Source organism: Eulemur rufifrons, chromosome 6, assembly GCF_041146395.1.
Source record: "Eulemur rufifrons isolate Redbay chromosome 6, OSU_ERuf_1, whole genome shotgun sequence".
Lineage (NCBI taxonomy): Eukaryota > Metazoa > Chordata > Mammalia > Primates > Lemuridae > Eulemur > Eulemur rufifrons.
Window position 1 is genome coordinate 45,738,049 of NC_090988.1, and position 12,370 is coordinate 45,750,418.

Consider the following 12,370-nt stretch of genomic DNA (forward strand, 5'->3'; position numbering starts at 1 on the left):
CGTGGCGTGCACCTGTAGTCCAAGCTGCTGGGGAGATTGAGGTAGGAGGATGGCTTAAACCCAGGAGTTCAAGATTATAGTGAGCTATGATCACACCACTGCACTCCAGCCTGGATGACAGAGCAAGACTCTGTCTCTTAAAAAAATAAAAATCCCATGGGAAGGCATCTAGTTAGAGAGCCATGTACTTGCTTTCTTAAAGTCCAACACAGCCAGTCTTTCCTCCCTTGTTGAAACCTGTTGAGCTTCAAATGATTGTTGGCTTGTATTTGGGGGCTTTGTTGGGTGATAATTCAAATCTTTAGACACCAGAGTCTCATTCAGCATGATGGGGAGCTTACACCATTAGTGGTATTCTGAAACCTGGATCAAGAGAAGGAATAGAAAATTCATGTCTTATTTTGGTGCTTATTCTAACTCAGTGGTTTTCAAAACTTTAGCTGTATATCAAAATCACCTGGAAGCCTTGTTAAAGCACAGATTACTGTGTTCTACCTCCACAGTTTCTGATTGTTCAGGTCTGGGATTTGGCCAGAGGGATTGCATTCTAACAAGTTTCCAGGTGACGCTGATGCTGCTGGTCCAGGGACCGCACGTGGACTAATTGAATGACAGCAGGTGGAATCACTTGTTTATCTTTCCTTCACTATCTGTTTCTCTTGCTCTCTTTTATTTTTAGGCTGAGTGGATGGAGTTGTATTAGTTTAAGAAATGCGGAGGTTGTAGCTCAGCCAACTCTTTATCCCATTGCTAAACTCAATACTTGGCCAAGAATAGGAGTTCAATAGATGCTTGTTGAATGAATGATTGAGTAAATTAACATATAGAATAGGAGGGGTTTATAGCACATGGATATCATAATTATATGTCTAGTCCATACAAACTGCTCATTTTCCTGAAAAGTAGGCACTGTGTAGATTAGAATAGCTTATATTATAGGACTACATATAATGATGATGATGGATATCAGGAAGTATGCAGTTAGGTGCAGTTTTGTAACACTTGCATTTTGGAACCTGTGGTATGAATGTGAAGTAAGAGTGTGTGTGTGTATGTGTGTGTGTGTGTGTGTGTGTGTTGATAGAACTGGGTGGAGGGAGTCCCATCTGTTTTATTTACTTGATTTTATTTTTAGAGACAGGATCTCACTCTGTCACCCAGATTGGAGTGCGGTGACATGATCATAGCTCACTGCAGCTTCAAACTTCTGGGCTCAAGCATCCTTCTGCCTCAGCCTCCTGAGTAGCTGGGACGGCAGGCACACTACCATGCCTGGCTAACCCATCTGTTTTAGAATGAACTAGAACCAACCCCTAGTCCAGGGAGGCTAGAGCAGCACTGGAACTGCCTGTGTCTGCCCCAGACCAGATGCTGGATTCTCACTCCTGTCCCTCCAATGCGCTGAGGAATTCAGCCCCCATCATCCTAAAGGCTCAGGCAGGCTCTGTACTGTGGGGTAACTCTGTAGGCTGAGATAGTTAGTTGTACATAAATCTTACCATGTTATAGGATTTGGTGGTTATATTTTAAATGGTGAGTTAAACAAATCTCAAAGGATTAAAAATTTTCAAAATATATTTAAAGTTCAATTTAAGCTTAAAATTATTTTGTCATTCTTATTTTTTGATATATTTTGTATTATCTGTCTTGCACAGTCTCAGTATCCTGTGTGTTTTGTCTCTTTCAGTGTAGACTAAACTTTTCTTCCTTTGAATTCACTTTGCTTTTTTACACTGAAGTATTTCAAATAAATCACAGACAGTATAACATTCTATCGCTGAAGTCTTCAGTATACAGATGTAAAAAATAAAAACATTTTCTTATGTAGCCAAAATAATATGATCACTCCTAACAAAAAAATAACAAGTCTTTAGTACGGTTGAGTATCCCTTATCTGAAATGTTTGGGACCAGAAGTGTTTCAGATTTGGGAATTTTTTTTGGTGGGGGGAGATTTTTGAATATTTGTATTACAGTTACTGGTTGAGCATCCCTAATCTAAAAATCCAAAATTTGAAATGAGCATTTCCTTTGAGCATTGTGTTGGCATTCAAGAAGTTTTGGATTTGAGAGCATTTCTGGTTTCCATTTTTTGGATTAGGGATGTTCTACCTGTATTATTTAATGACTAGTCTATATTAAAATTAATCCAGTTGTCCCTAGTGTCATTTATATCTTTGTTCAAACTAGGAGCCAGTCCAGGATCATGCATTACATTTGATTATGTTCTTTAAAATTCATTTAATCTAAAACAGTCCTTTTTTAATGATATTACCTTGCCTTTGTCTTGTAAAATGTCCCACCTTCAGATTTACCTCTTCAGTGTGTTTTCAACTTGCTCTTCTATCCTTTGTATTTCCTAGAACCTGGAAATTAGATATAAGTTGAAAATTTTTGGCAAGAATACATCATAGGTGATATGTGCTTCATGCTGTGCCACATGGGGAGATACATAGTCCCAGCCTGCCCCACCATTAATGATGCTAACACTGATCACTAGATTAAGGTGATGGCAGCCTGATCTGTCCGTTGTAAAGTTGTTTTCCCCTTGTGACAAGAGTATTTCTTATGGTTTTACTTTGACACTGTATGTGTGTTCCTCTTCCTATCATCCATTCTCCTAATGCTTTTCACACCAATTGATAATTCTTGCTTGAGTAGTAACTTTAAAGCACTATCATTTTTCTGATTTTGGCATTCCTTCTGCATTAGGTAACATTTGACTAGATCAAGCTCTTCTTAATCAAATCTGAGACTATTTGGTACCCTCAAATACAATTCTGTTGGAAAGGCAGGTTAAAAATGTTGAATTTTTTACTTTTTAATTCCCAGTTTAAAAGTAAGGAGTTCATTTAATGCAGGGGTCCCCACTGTATAATTATTTCATTATATATTACAATGTAATAATAATAGAAATAAAGTACACAATAATTGTAATGCACTTGAATCATCCTGAAACCATCCCGAAACTACCTCCCTGGTCCATGAAAACATTGTCTTCCATGAAAATGGTCCCTGGTGCCAAAAAGGTTGGGGACTGCTGATTTAATGGACTCTTTGAATAAATTTTTTTCTTGCTTTTTTTAAATTAATACTTTCATGGACTAATGGGATTTTCAAGAATTGAATGTTTTAGTTAACTACAATCATTATTCTTTTTGCATTCAATTTGTTTTATGTTCAGTTTACCAAAATGTTAGCCAGTTGATAGTCTCTTATAGTTGTCTGTTAAATATAACTCCATTTTTGAGTACTTCCTTGCTTCCTTGCATGGCAAGATGTGTAGGCTTATCTTTTAGCTTCCTTGTCCCACATATCAATCAGCCACTTCATTAACAAGTCCTAGTTTCTTTTAGGGGGAATGGTATTAGATATCAAAATCACTTGACACTTGAAGTATCTATTGTGCCCTGGGGGACAGTGTTTATAGACCTTTTCTATGGTCTATTTAGTTCTCAAATTTTTCATATTCAAAGTTTATATAATGAAAATTCAGATACTAAGGGATATCTGTAGTTTGAAAAATAATGGAATGTACTGTATACTTGAAAATCACTGAGTAGATTATGTATTCTCACCACAAAAAATGATAAGCATGTGAAGTAATGCTTATTTTAATAAGCTCGATTTAGCTATTCCACAATGTATACATATTTCAAAATATCATGTTGTATACCATAAATATATATAATTTTTGTCAATTTAAAAATAAAAAAATGAGAAAATAATGGGTTCATATTTCTATTATCAATTCAATTTTAACATTATGTTTTTAAAGTAGCTACTTGATTTTATAATTGTATCTTTTCTTTTACATTGAAAATCTTTTTTTTTTTTTTTTTAATAAACTCTTTCTTTCTTTCTTTCTTTCTTTTTTTTTTTTTTTTGAGACAGAGTCTCACTCTGTTGCCCGGGCTAGAATGCCGTGGCATCGGCCTAGCTCACAGCAACCTCAAACTCCTGGGCTCAAGCAATCCTCCTGCCTCAGCCTCCCGAGTAGCTGGGACTACAGGCATGCGCCACCATGCCCGGCTAATTTTTTCTATATATATTTTTAGTTGTCCATATAATTTCTTTCTATTTTTAGTAGAGGCGGGGTCTCGCTCTTGCTCAGGCTGGTCTCGAACTCCTGAGCTCAAACGATCCGCCCACCTCGGCCTCCCAGAGTGCTAGGATTACAGGCGTGAGCCACCACGCCCAGCCTACATTGAAAATCTTAACCACCCATAACAAACATTGCTTTCTCTTACAATATAAAGAAAATAGGACCAGGCATGGTGGCTCATGCTCGTCATCCTAGCACTTTGGGAGGCTAAGGCAGGTGGGAAAATCACTTGAGGCCAGGAGTTTGAGACTAACCTGGGCAGCATAGTGAGACCCTGTCTCTACAGAAAAGTTTTAAAAAATTAGATGGGCATGGTGTTGTGTGCCTATAGCCTTAATTAGTTGGAAGGTTGAAATGGAAGGATCACTTGAGCCCAGAAGTTCAAGGTTGCAGTGAGCTATGATTGTGCCACTGTACACTAGCCTGGGCAACAGAGCAAGACCCTGTCTCAAAAAAAAAAAAAGAAAGAGAAAATAATTTTAAAATATGATATATCAATATTAGTATTAATAATAAAATCAATAATATTTAAAATTTCTTGTGATTATTTTTGTAATTTAGGTAGATTTTACTGGAAGAAGTAATTACTTTTATGTTGATATCATTTAATTACTTTCCTTTGAAATATGTTTTGTCTGTTTTTATCATAGGTTGATCATTTTGGATTTAATACTGTGAAAACTTTTAAACAGCGTTATCTAATAGCTGATGAATACTGGAAGAAAGATGGGGGATCAATACTTTTCTACACTGGTAATGAAGGGGACATTATCTGGTTTTGCAATAATACGGTATGTGCAGATTTGTGAAATTCCAGTGCTCAATTTGCCTTTTATTATGATAACGTGGAAAAAACCTGTTCATAATTGTAAAGTTTTTTAAAAATAACAAAAAGATAAACAGCAAAAGTACATGAATAGTCAGTTCACAGAAGAATAAATACAGATATCCAATAAGTCTGCATGTTCAGCGTGAAAGAATTACAAATGAAAAAAAATACTATTTTTGAAAAGTTGAATTTAAAAAATTAAAAAAAAAAAATCCCAGCTTATTTCTAGAGTGAACAAAGATATAAGGGAAATAGGCATAGGAATGTTATTGCATATAGTTTGTTTTGATTATGGTCACTAGAAGGTAAACACAAGGGCAGGAATTTTTATATGTTTGTTCAGTGATGTGTTCTCAGAGTCTAGGACTGTATTAGGCACATAGTAATATTTGTTATTCAACAAATCATAAATACTTCTTGAATGAATGAATAAAACCTAAACCAAGCCAATGCAAATTAAAAATATATAAGTTTGTCAAATAAGGATGGGAAAATGTACAGTTGTAACTATATTTTAGTTTAGTTTTCTTGTTCTACCATTTTTCTTGTATTTGTGAGTATTAAAAATAGTATAGCCTGTTAGCTTACCTCTTTGAATATAGTTTCTATCACCTTTTATAATAATACTTAAATCTATTAACAAAACTTAATTTATAAGGACACATGAAAGGAAGAAATTCTCCTTTTCAATGTATCAGTGCTATGACTAGAAAATGTCAACTTTCTACCAAAAAGCCAGTCTGTGAATTATCTTAAAGTGAGGACTAATCATATTATTTCCAATGCCAATGCTGGCATGGTACCTAGTGTTCAAGAGGTCTTAGTCAATGTTTGTTGAACTGATATAATTGAAAGTAAGGATATGAATCCAATTACACTGTTATTGCATTCCTCATTCCTGACCTGTTTTTTTAGGAATATTAAGAATCTGGCCGGGCTCGGTGGCTCACGCCTGTAATCCTAGAACTCTGGGAGGCCGAGGCAGGTGGATTGCTTGAGGTCAGGAGTTCGAGACCAGCCTGAGCAAGAGCGAGACCCCCGTCTCTACTAAAAAATAGAAAGAAATTATCTGGCCAACTGAAAAAAATACATATAGGAAAAAAAAAATTAGCCAGGCGTGGTTGCGCATGCCTGTATTCCCAGCTACCCGGGAGGCTGAGGCAGAAGGATCGCTTGAGCCCAGGAGTTTGAGGTTGCTGTGAGCTAGGCTGACGCCACAGCACTCGCTCTAGCCTGGGCAACAAAGCGAGACTCTGTCTCAAAACAAAAAAAAAAAAGAATCTAAATATTTTACTTGAAGATAAAATAATTCCTGGAGAAATGAGATCCTAGGATGTCTGTTTCTTTTAGATCAGTAACAAATGACATCAGAACTTCCTTTCCATTAGATTTCTGCTCTTTTCTTCTGTGAAACAATAGAGGCTGCCTTGTCTCTTTTCTTTTTTGTGCGACTTTCCTTTAATGCCAGGGCCACAGGGCAGCTTCTCCTGTCCAGCTATTTTCCCAGTTCCTTTTCTCCTTGATCGTAGGCAGGTAGCTGTTCCTCCTTCCATCGCCTCACTGTTCTGAAAGGCACTGTGGCAGAACTTAAGGCTTGCTGGGGACTCTCTGTCCTCAGAAGTGGTAGAAAGGAACAGATACTCAATGTAGGAACAGTTCGAGGGAACTGACTAGAGCAGATCCTAGAAGGGCAGATCCTGGCACTTCCACAGCCCCAGATACCTTTCTTTAGGTACCAAAATGTTCTAGCACACTTTTGGACTTTCATTTATTGAGAGGCAGTGTAGTACGGTGGTCAAGAGTGAAGACTTCAACCAGACGGACAAGATTTGAATTGTGATTTTGCCACTTTTGCTTTGTGACTTTGGGAACATTTCTTTGCCTCAGTTTTCTCATCTGTTAAATTGGTATAGGAATAATATCTAGTTCACAGAGTAGTTGTAAAGACTAAGATTAAGGGACTTGTAAGCACATAATGTTCACAAATGTTAATATCTTACATGAACCTCTTTTGAAAAATAAAAATACCCCTGAAATAGATGCAGGCAAATCATCACTTATTATGTTGTGAACAAGTTCAATGAAATTGCTTTCTCTCAAAGCCTGAGGTCAACTCCACAGAGGTCTGGATATTTTGATGGATGGTCTTTACCCTTAAGATACTCACAATCTGGTAGAGTAAGACACACATGTAAGCAAATATTGCAGCACAGTAATGGTGATCTATACCTAGTACAGTGGTGTGGAGAGGAGGGAGTGATCAGCATTGCCAGGGTCAGCAGACAGAGGCGGGTGTGCTTGAGGTGGATGTTGCAGGATCTGTAGATGAATGGGCAGGCAACGAGAGAAAGTGGGAGTTATGAAACCATCACAGATAACAGGTTAAATTGCTTATCCTCATATACATACAGCTCTTCTAATTGTACATTTTTTGATCACAACAAACAAAAACATTTTGAGATTCTTAGTCCTTGCCAAAGAGTAGCAATTCATTAAAAAGCGACAAGGTACACTAGGAATGACAAATAGTTTTAATCTGTGTTAAATCTAAATCTAATCGACTGATATTGGTTGCCTACAATGTTTTGTTGAGAAAGCATTCCGAGGCCACAACTGAGGTAAATGAAAAAAATGCAGCGATTGATTAATGACTAGCCATTGGTATTGGAGGAAGGAGGTCAAACAGCACTTGGCGAATGGTGCTCTGGAGCCAGGCAGCCTATGTTTGAATCTTGGCTCTGCCACTTACTAGCTAAGTGAATGTCAAAGGTTATATAAACTCTTGTGTCTCAGTGTCCTTATCTGTAAAATGGGGATCATCAAAAAGTACCTGTTTCTTAGATAGTTAATGACAATTAAGTGAATTAATACATATAAAGTATTTATAACAGTGCCTCAGTTAATATTAGCTCTTGTAAGCAACTATTTATTTTCCAATAAATAAGATTAATAGAAAACCCCAAGGGAGTTTAATATGCTTATTTGTAGTGTTTTCTCTTTTATTTTGTAAATGCTTATGAGTAGGCAGCTTACTTAGGTAAATTTAACTCTTTCCTAGAAGATTTGGCACACAGTGCAATTTGAAGACCATTGTGGACATAATGTTGATTCTAGGGCTAGAGTGTCAGGTTAAAAGGAGTTGGAATGACCAGAAGATGAGTAACCTGGGATTATTTTTGATTGTTTCACTCTAATACACTGTAAGATTGATGTGCAACAATGAAACAGCAAGTATGTCATTAATCTGTAGAACAAACCTAAATCGTACAACTTTTCAGAGATCTCTTTTTGTTCTGGTTTAACATCCGTTTCATACAGTGTGCAAAAAGGTGCGTTGACTTTTTTTCACATCTTGATTTTATCCTATGAATTTGTAAATTCTTCCTAGGGGTTCATGTGGGATGTGGCTGAGGAACTGAAAGCTATGTTGGTGTTTGCTGAACATCGATACTATGGAGAGTCCCTACCCTTTGGTCACAGCTCATACAAGGTAAGTATACTTGTACTTGTAAGTTTAAAAGTTTTTTTTTAAGTTTATAATATTTTCTAATTAATATGCCATTGTGAGATAACTTGGACTTGAACTGCCTGAAATCTCAATAATTTGTATTTAATCTTTCCTTTTTTTATACAATTTGAACAGATTGAGGCTTTTTTAGCCACATTATTATCATTTCTAATGTTAATCAGTTTTTAACTCAGTGTTCCTAGGTTAGCCTCTGCCGGTAAATCTTACTTTATGGCTGCAGAGACCATGTAGGGAGCTTTTCATTAGTTCAAAAATATCAGTGAACAGTTCTGCTGTATAAATTATACACACATTATTGGGCTTTCCATTGGAAAAAAAATATAATGAGTATGCAAATATTTATCTACTAAGGTGTTTTTCAATCAATAAGGTAAGGATAAATAGGCTCTATGATTCAATGGGGCCAGCTGGCCACTTGGATTCCCTGTTGGCCTTTCCTGTACCCACAGGAGCTTTGACATCTGCTGCAGACTCTATACCTAATAAATCAGGACAGTTTTTCCTCAACTGAGTCACTCATGTACTATCCTTGTCATTCTAGCTGTATTAGTTTGCCACTTGTACTGTTGTTATTTTCTTAATATTTTTGTTTATTCAACTTACTTTTTAAACTTAGCATTATCTTAACCAAGGGCTTCATGTACTGTTTTTTTTTCAACTTACATTAAAGTAAAACAATAAATGTTACATTAAAAATGTTTGTGCATTACCTAGCACCACCAGTGTGTGTGTGTGTGTGTGTGTGTGTGTACACACACAGACACATACACATATGATATATATATTTTTTATATATATATATATATATATATATCTCATGCTTTTGGGAACTCTCAGCTAGAAGAAATTGGGGTCAGTTATTTTCTAGGCTGTCTATTTTGAAAGGAGTTTTTATTTTTAAAAAGTAGGTTTTATTACCTTTTATTATAAATAAAATAAATAAATAATAAGTTAAAACTGTCCTTGTGTTATCAATAGAAAGCAGAATGATTTGTTGATATTTGCTGGGTTGCATGGGACACTCTGTTCCTTAGCTTAGTATTTTTCATAAATATCTGACTATGGGAGTAGACAGGTCCTAAAACCATGGGGAAGCAGTCACCTTGTTCCAGATAGAAATATAACTCCCTCTCCAAGTCCCTGTGATTGATACTCTGTTAGCAAAATGGAGCTAGGGGCTCTTTTTGGTATGCTTCTTTCCCTTTGTCTGCTCACAGAATTTGTCAGTAGCATGATAAATGTTACAGATATTATGAGAGGATTGTAAATAAAAATTGCACTGAACTATACATAGGGCCATAAAAACTGGAAGTAAAGAATAGGAACAGTAAGAGAGGAGATAAGAAGTTAAAAAGCTTACATCTTGGATGAAGGGGAAGGCTAAAAGGGTAGGTGACATTAGTAGGAAAGAGGAAAGATGGGAGTTATGTGATTCAGTAATATGCCAAATGATGGAAGGAATCAGAGTGCTGAGACCAAAGCCTGAAGGTCGAACAGGTTAGCCTAATATAGGTATGTAGCTGTATTATCATCTATTAGTATGTAAAAGACTACCTCAAACCTTAGTGGCCTAAAATAGCAATAAACATTTATTACCTTACAGTTTCTGTGAGTGAGGAGTTAGGGGTGGCTTAGTTCGGTGGTTCTGTTTCAGGAGGTCTCCCTAGGTTTAAGATGTCAGTTGGTGCTGCAGTCATCTGAAGGCTTGACTGGGGCTGGAAGATCCCTTCACTCATAGGGAGGACCATTCTCCTGGGTGATAAACTGGTGCTGGATGTTGACAAGAGGCTTCGGTTAAGGGCCTACTTTAGTTCAAGACTTGGCAGCTATTTTCCCTCAAAGTTGGCAGTCCAGGAGAGCAAGGTGGAAACTGCAGGGCTTGTTTATGATCTAGCCCTGGTAGTTATGTGTCATTACTTCTGCCACATTCTGTTCATTAGAGCCAAGTCACTAAGTGTAGCCCAAGTTCAAAGGGAGTGGAATTAGGCTTCACCTTTTAAAGGAAGGAGTGTCATGAATTTGCAGACATATTTTAAAAATACCTTGTTAGCCTCCTCAGTTCAGCAGGACTCTAAGCTTCACCTTCCTATACTGCAGTAGGGAAATTGTTCCCACACAGACAGCTAGACAATCATGGAACATTATGAATTTCTCTCAGGGATCAATGTCTTGTGTTGCCGGTTTTCTAATGCCTAAAAATAGTTTTTTTTTCTTTCCAATTTTATAGTAGTTTACAATTGGAAGGCTAGTTTTATCCACTTGTTGGTATGGCCTATATAATATATAATCTTTCTGATGAAGAAGGATGAGTTTTATTTTTACTGATGATTCTTATCTCAGTTGTCCACAGGATTTAGTTTATCTTTGCCTATGTGGTAGACATTTTAGATGTGTCAAAATTTGAAATAAAATTTATAATAGTTGTCTGTTATGCTTCCTTTATATTCCATCACATTTGTTGTTAAATGTTATTTATAGTTTGTTTCTATTATTTCTACAACCTCAATAAGGTCTTTGGTAAATAGCATTTAACAGACATTACATTTGAATGCAAAATACAGTATAGTCTTCCACAAATTTATAATCATTTTTCCATGAGTTATCTAAATTAGCACAGCTATTGCTTTGACTGGGCATTTTAGCTCAATTGCCTAGAAATTCTATTTGGAGAAAAGCTTATCTGAGTCTGGCTCTTTTCTGGATCTGTGCTATGCCTAAGCTGCTATTATGTGCACATTTATACACATGTTCTTTGTTATTTTTCTTTAGGATTCCAGACACTTGAATTTTCTGACATCAGAACAAGCTCTGGCTGATTTTGCAGAGTTAATCAAACACTTGAAAAGAACAATCCCAGGAGCTGAAAATCAACCTGTCATTGCTTTAGGGGGCTCCTATGGTGGCATGCTCTCGGCCTGGTTCAGAATGAAATATCCTCATATTGTAGTTGGGTAAGTACATTTGTCTTGGACATGCGTGCTTCCTAATGATTTTCAAGGCAAACTTAAAGACTCGTTATGGGTAAAACATGTTCCATTCTATTGTACTGAGATTTCTAGTTTCTGTTTCATTAATGGGTATGTTATTTTTCTCACCATTTTTGTTTAGTATCAGTTTCAATTTTAAAACTTGATTTAGAGATGTTATATATATATTTTTTCTTTGCTCCTTCCTTGTTTTTCTTGCCTTTTAGAGCTCTTGCAGCTTCTGCCCCTATCTGGCAGTTTGAGGATTTGGTACCTTGTGGTGTATTTATGAAGATTGTAACTACGGATTTTAGGAAAAGCGGTCCATATTGTTCAGAGAGCATCCGCAGGTCGTGGGATGCCATTAATCGACTCTCAACTACAAGTAAGCTTTTATTAAGAGAATGGGATTGTGGGTTTTTTTTAACCCTTGCATTTATTAAATTCAACACTTCTCACTTTTTAAGTAAACATTTTATTAAAGTATAACATACATTCAGAAGAGTACACAAATCAAAATTCATAGCTTGATGAATTTTCACAAAGTGATAATAGAGTGTAATTAGCATCCTCATCAAGAAAGAACATCATCAGCATCTTAAAAATCCCCTTATGCTTTTTCAGCCACTGCCTCCACACCTGCCCAGCTAAATCTCTATCCTCACTTCTAGAACCACAGATTAATTCTGCTTGTTCTTGAATTTTTTAGTAATTGGAATTGCATAGTATGTATTATTTTTGTGTTCACTGTCTTGCTCAACGCTGTCTGTTAGATACATTATTTGTTTTACTTAGTTGTAGCTTATGCATTTTCATTGTTCTAGAGAGTTTCTATGTATTTATTTATTTCAACAAATAGATAAAACTGAAGAATAATACAGAATATTAATTCTGGTAAACTCCATGAGGGTAGGTAACTTGTCTATCATGGTGTTCTCCAGT

General features: G+C 36.3%; 1 protein-coding gene across 1 annotated transcript in view; it reads left to right on the forward strand.

Annotated features, from left to right (window-relative positions):
- Window positions 1-12,370, forward strand: part of PRCP (prolylcarboxypeptidase) — a 61,910-nt gene that overhangs the window by 29,765 nt on the left and 19,775 nt on the right. Inside the window, exons 2-5 of the mRNA XM_069469154.1 lie at window positions 4,755-4,895; window positions 8,322-8,423; window positions 11,232-11,413; window positions 11,656-11,813. Of these exons, the coding sequence (XP_069325255.1) occupies window positions 4,755-4,895; window positions 8,322-8,423; window positions 11,232-11,413; window positions 11,656-11,813 (583 nt within the window). The remainder of the gene's footprint in view (window positions 1-4,754; window positions 4,896-8,321; window positions 8,424-11,231; window positions 11,414-11,655; window positions 11,814-12,370) is intronic.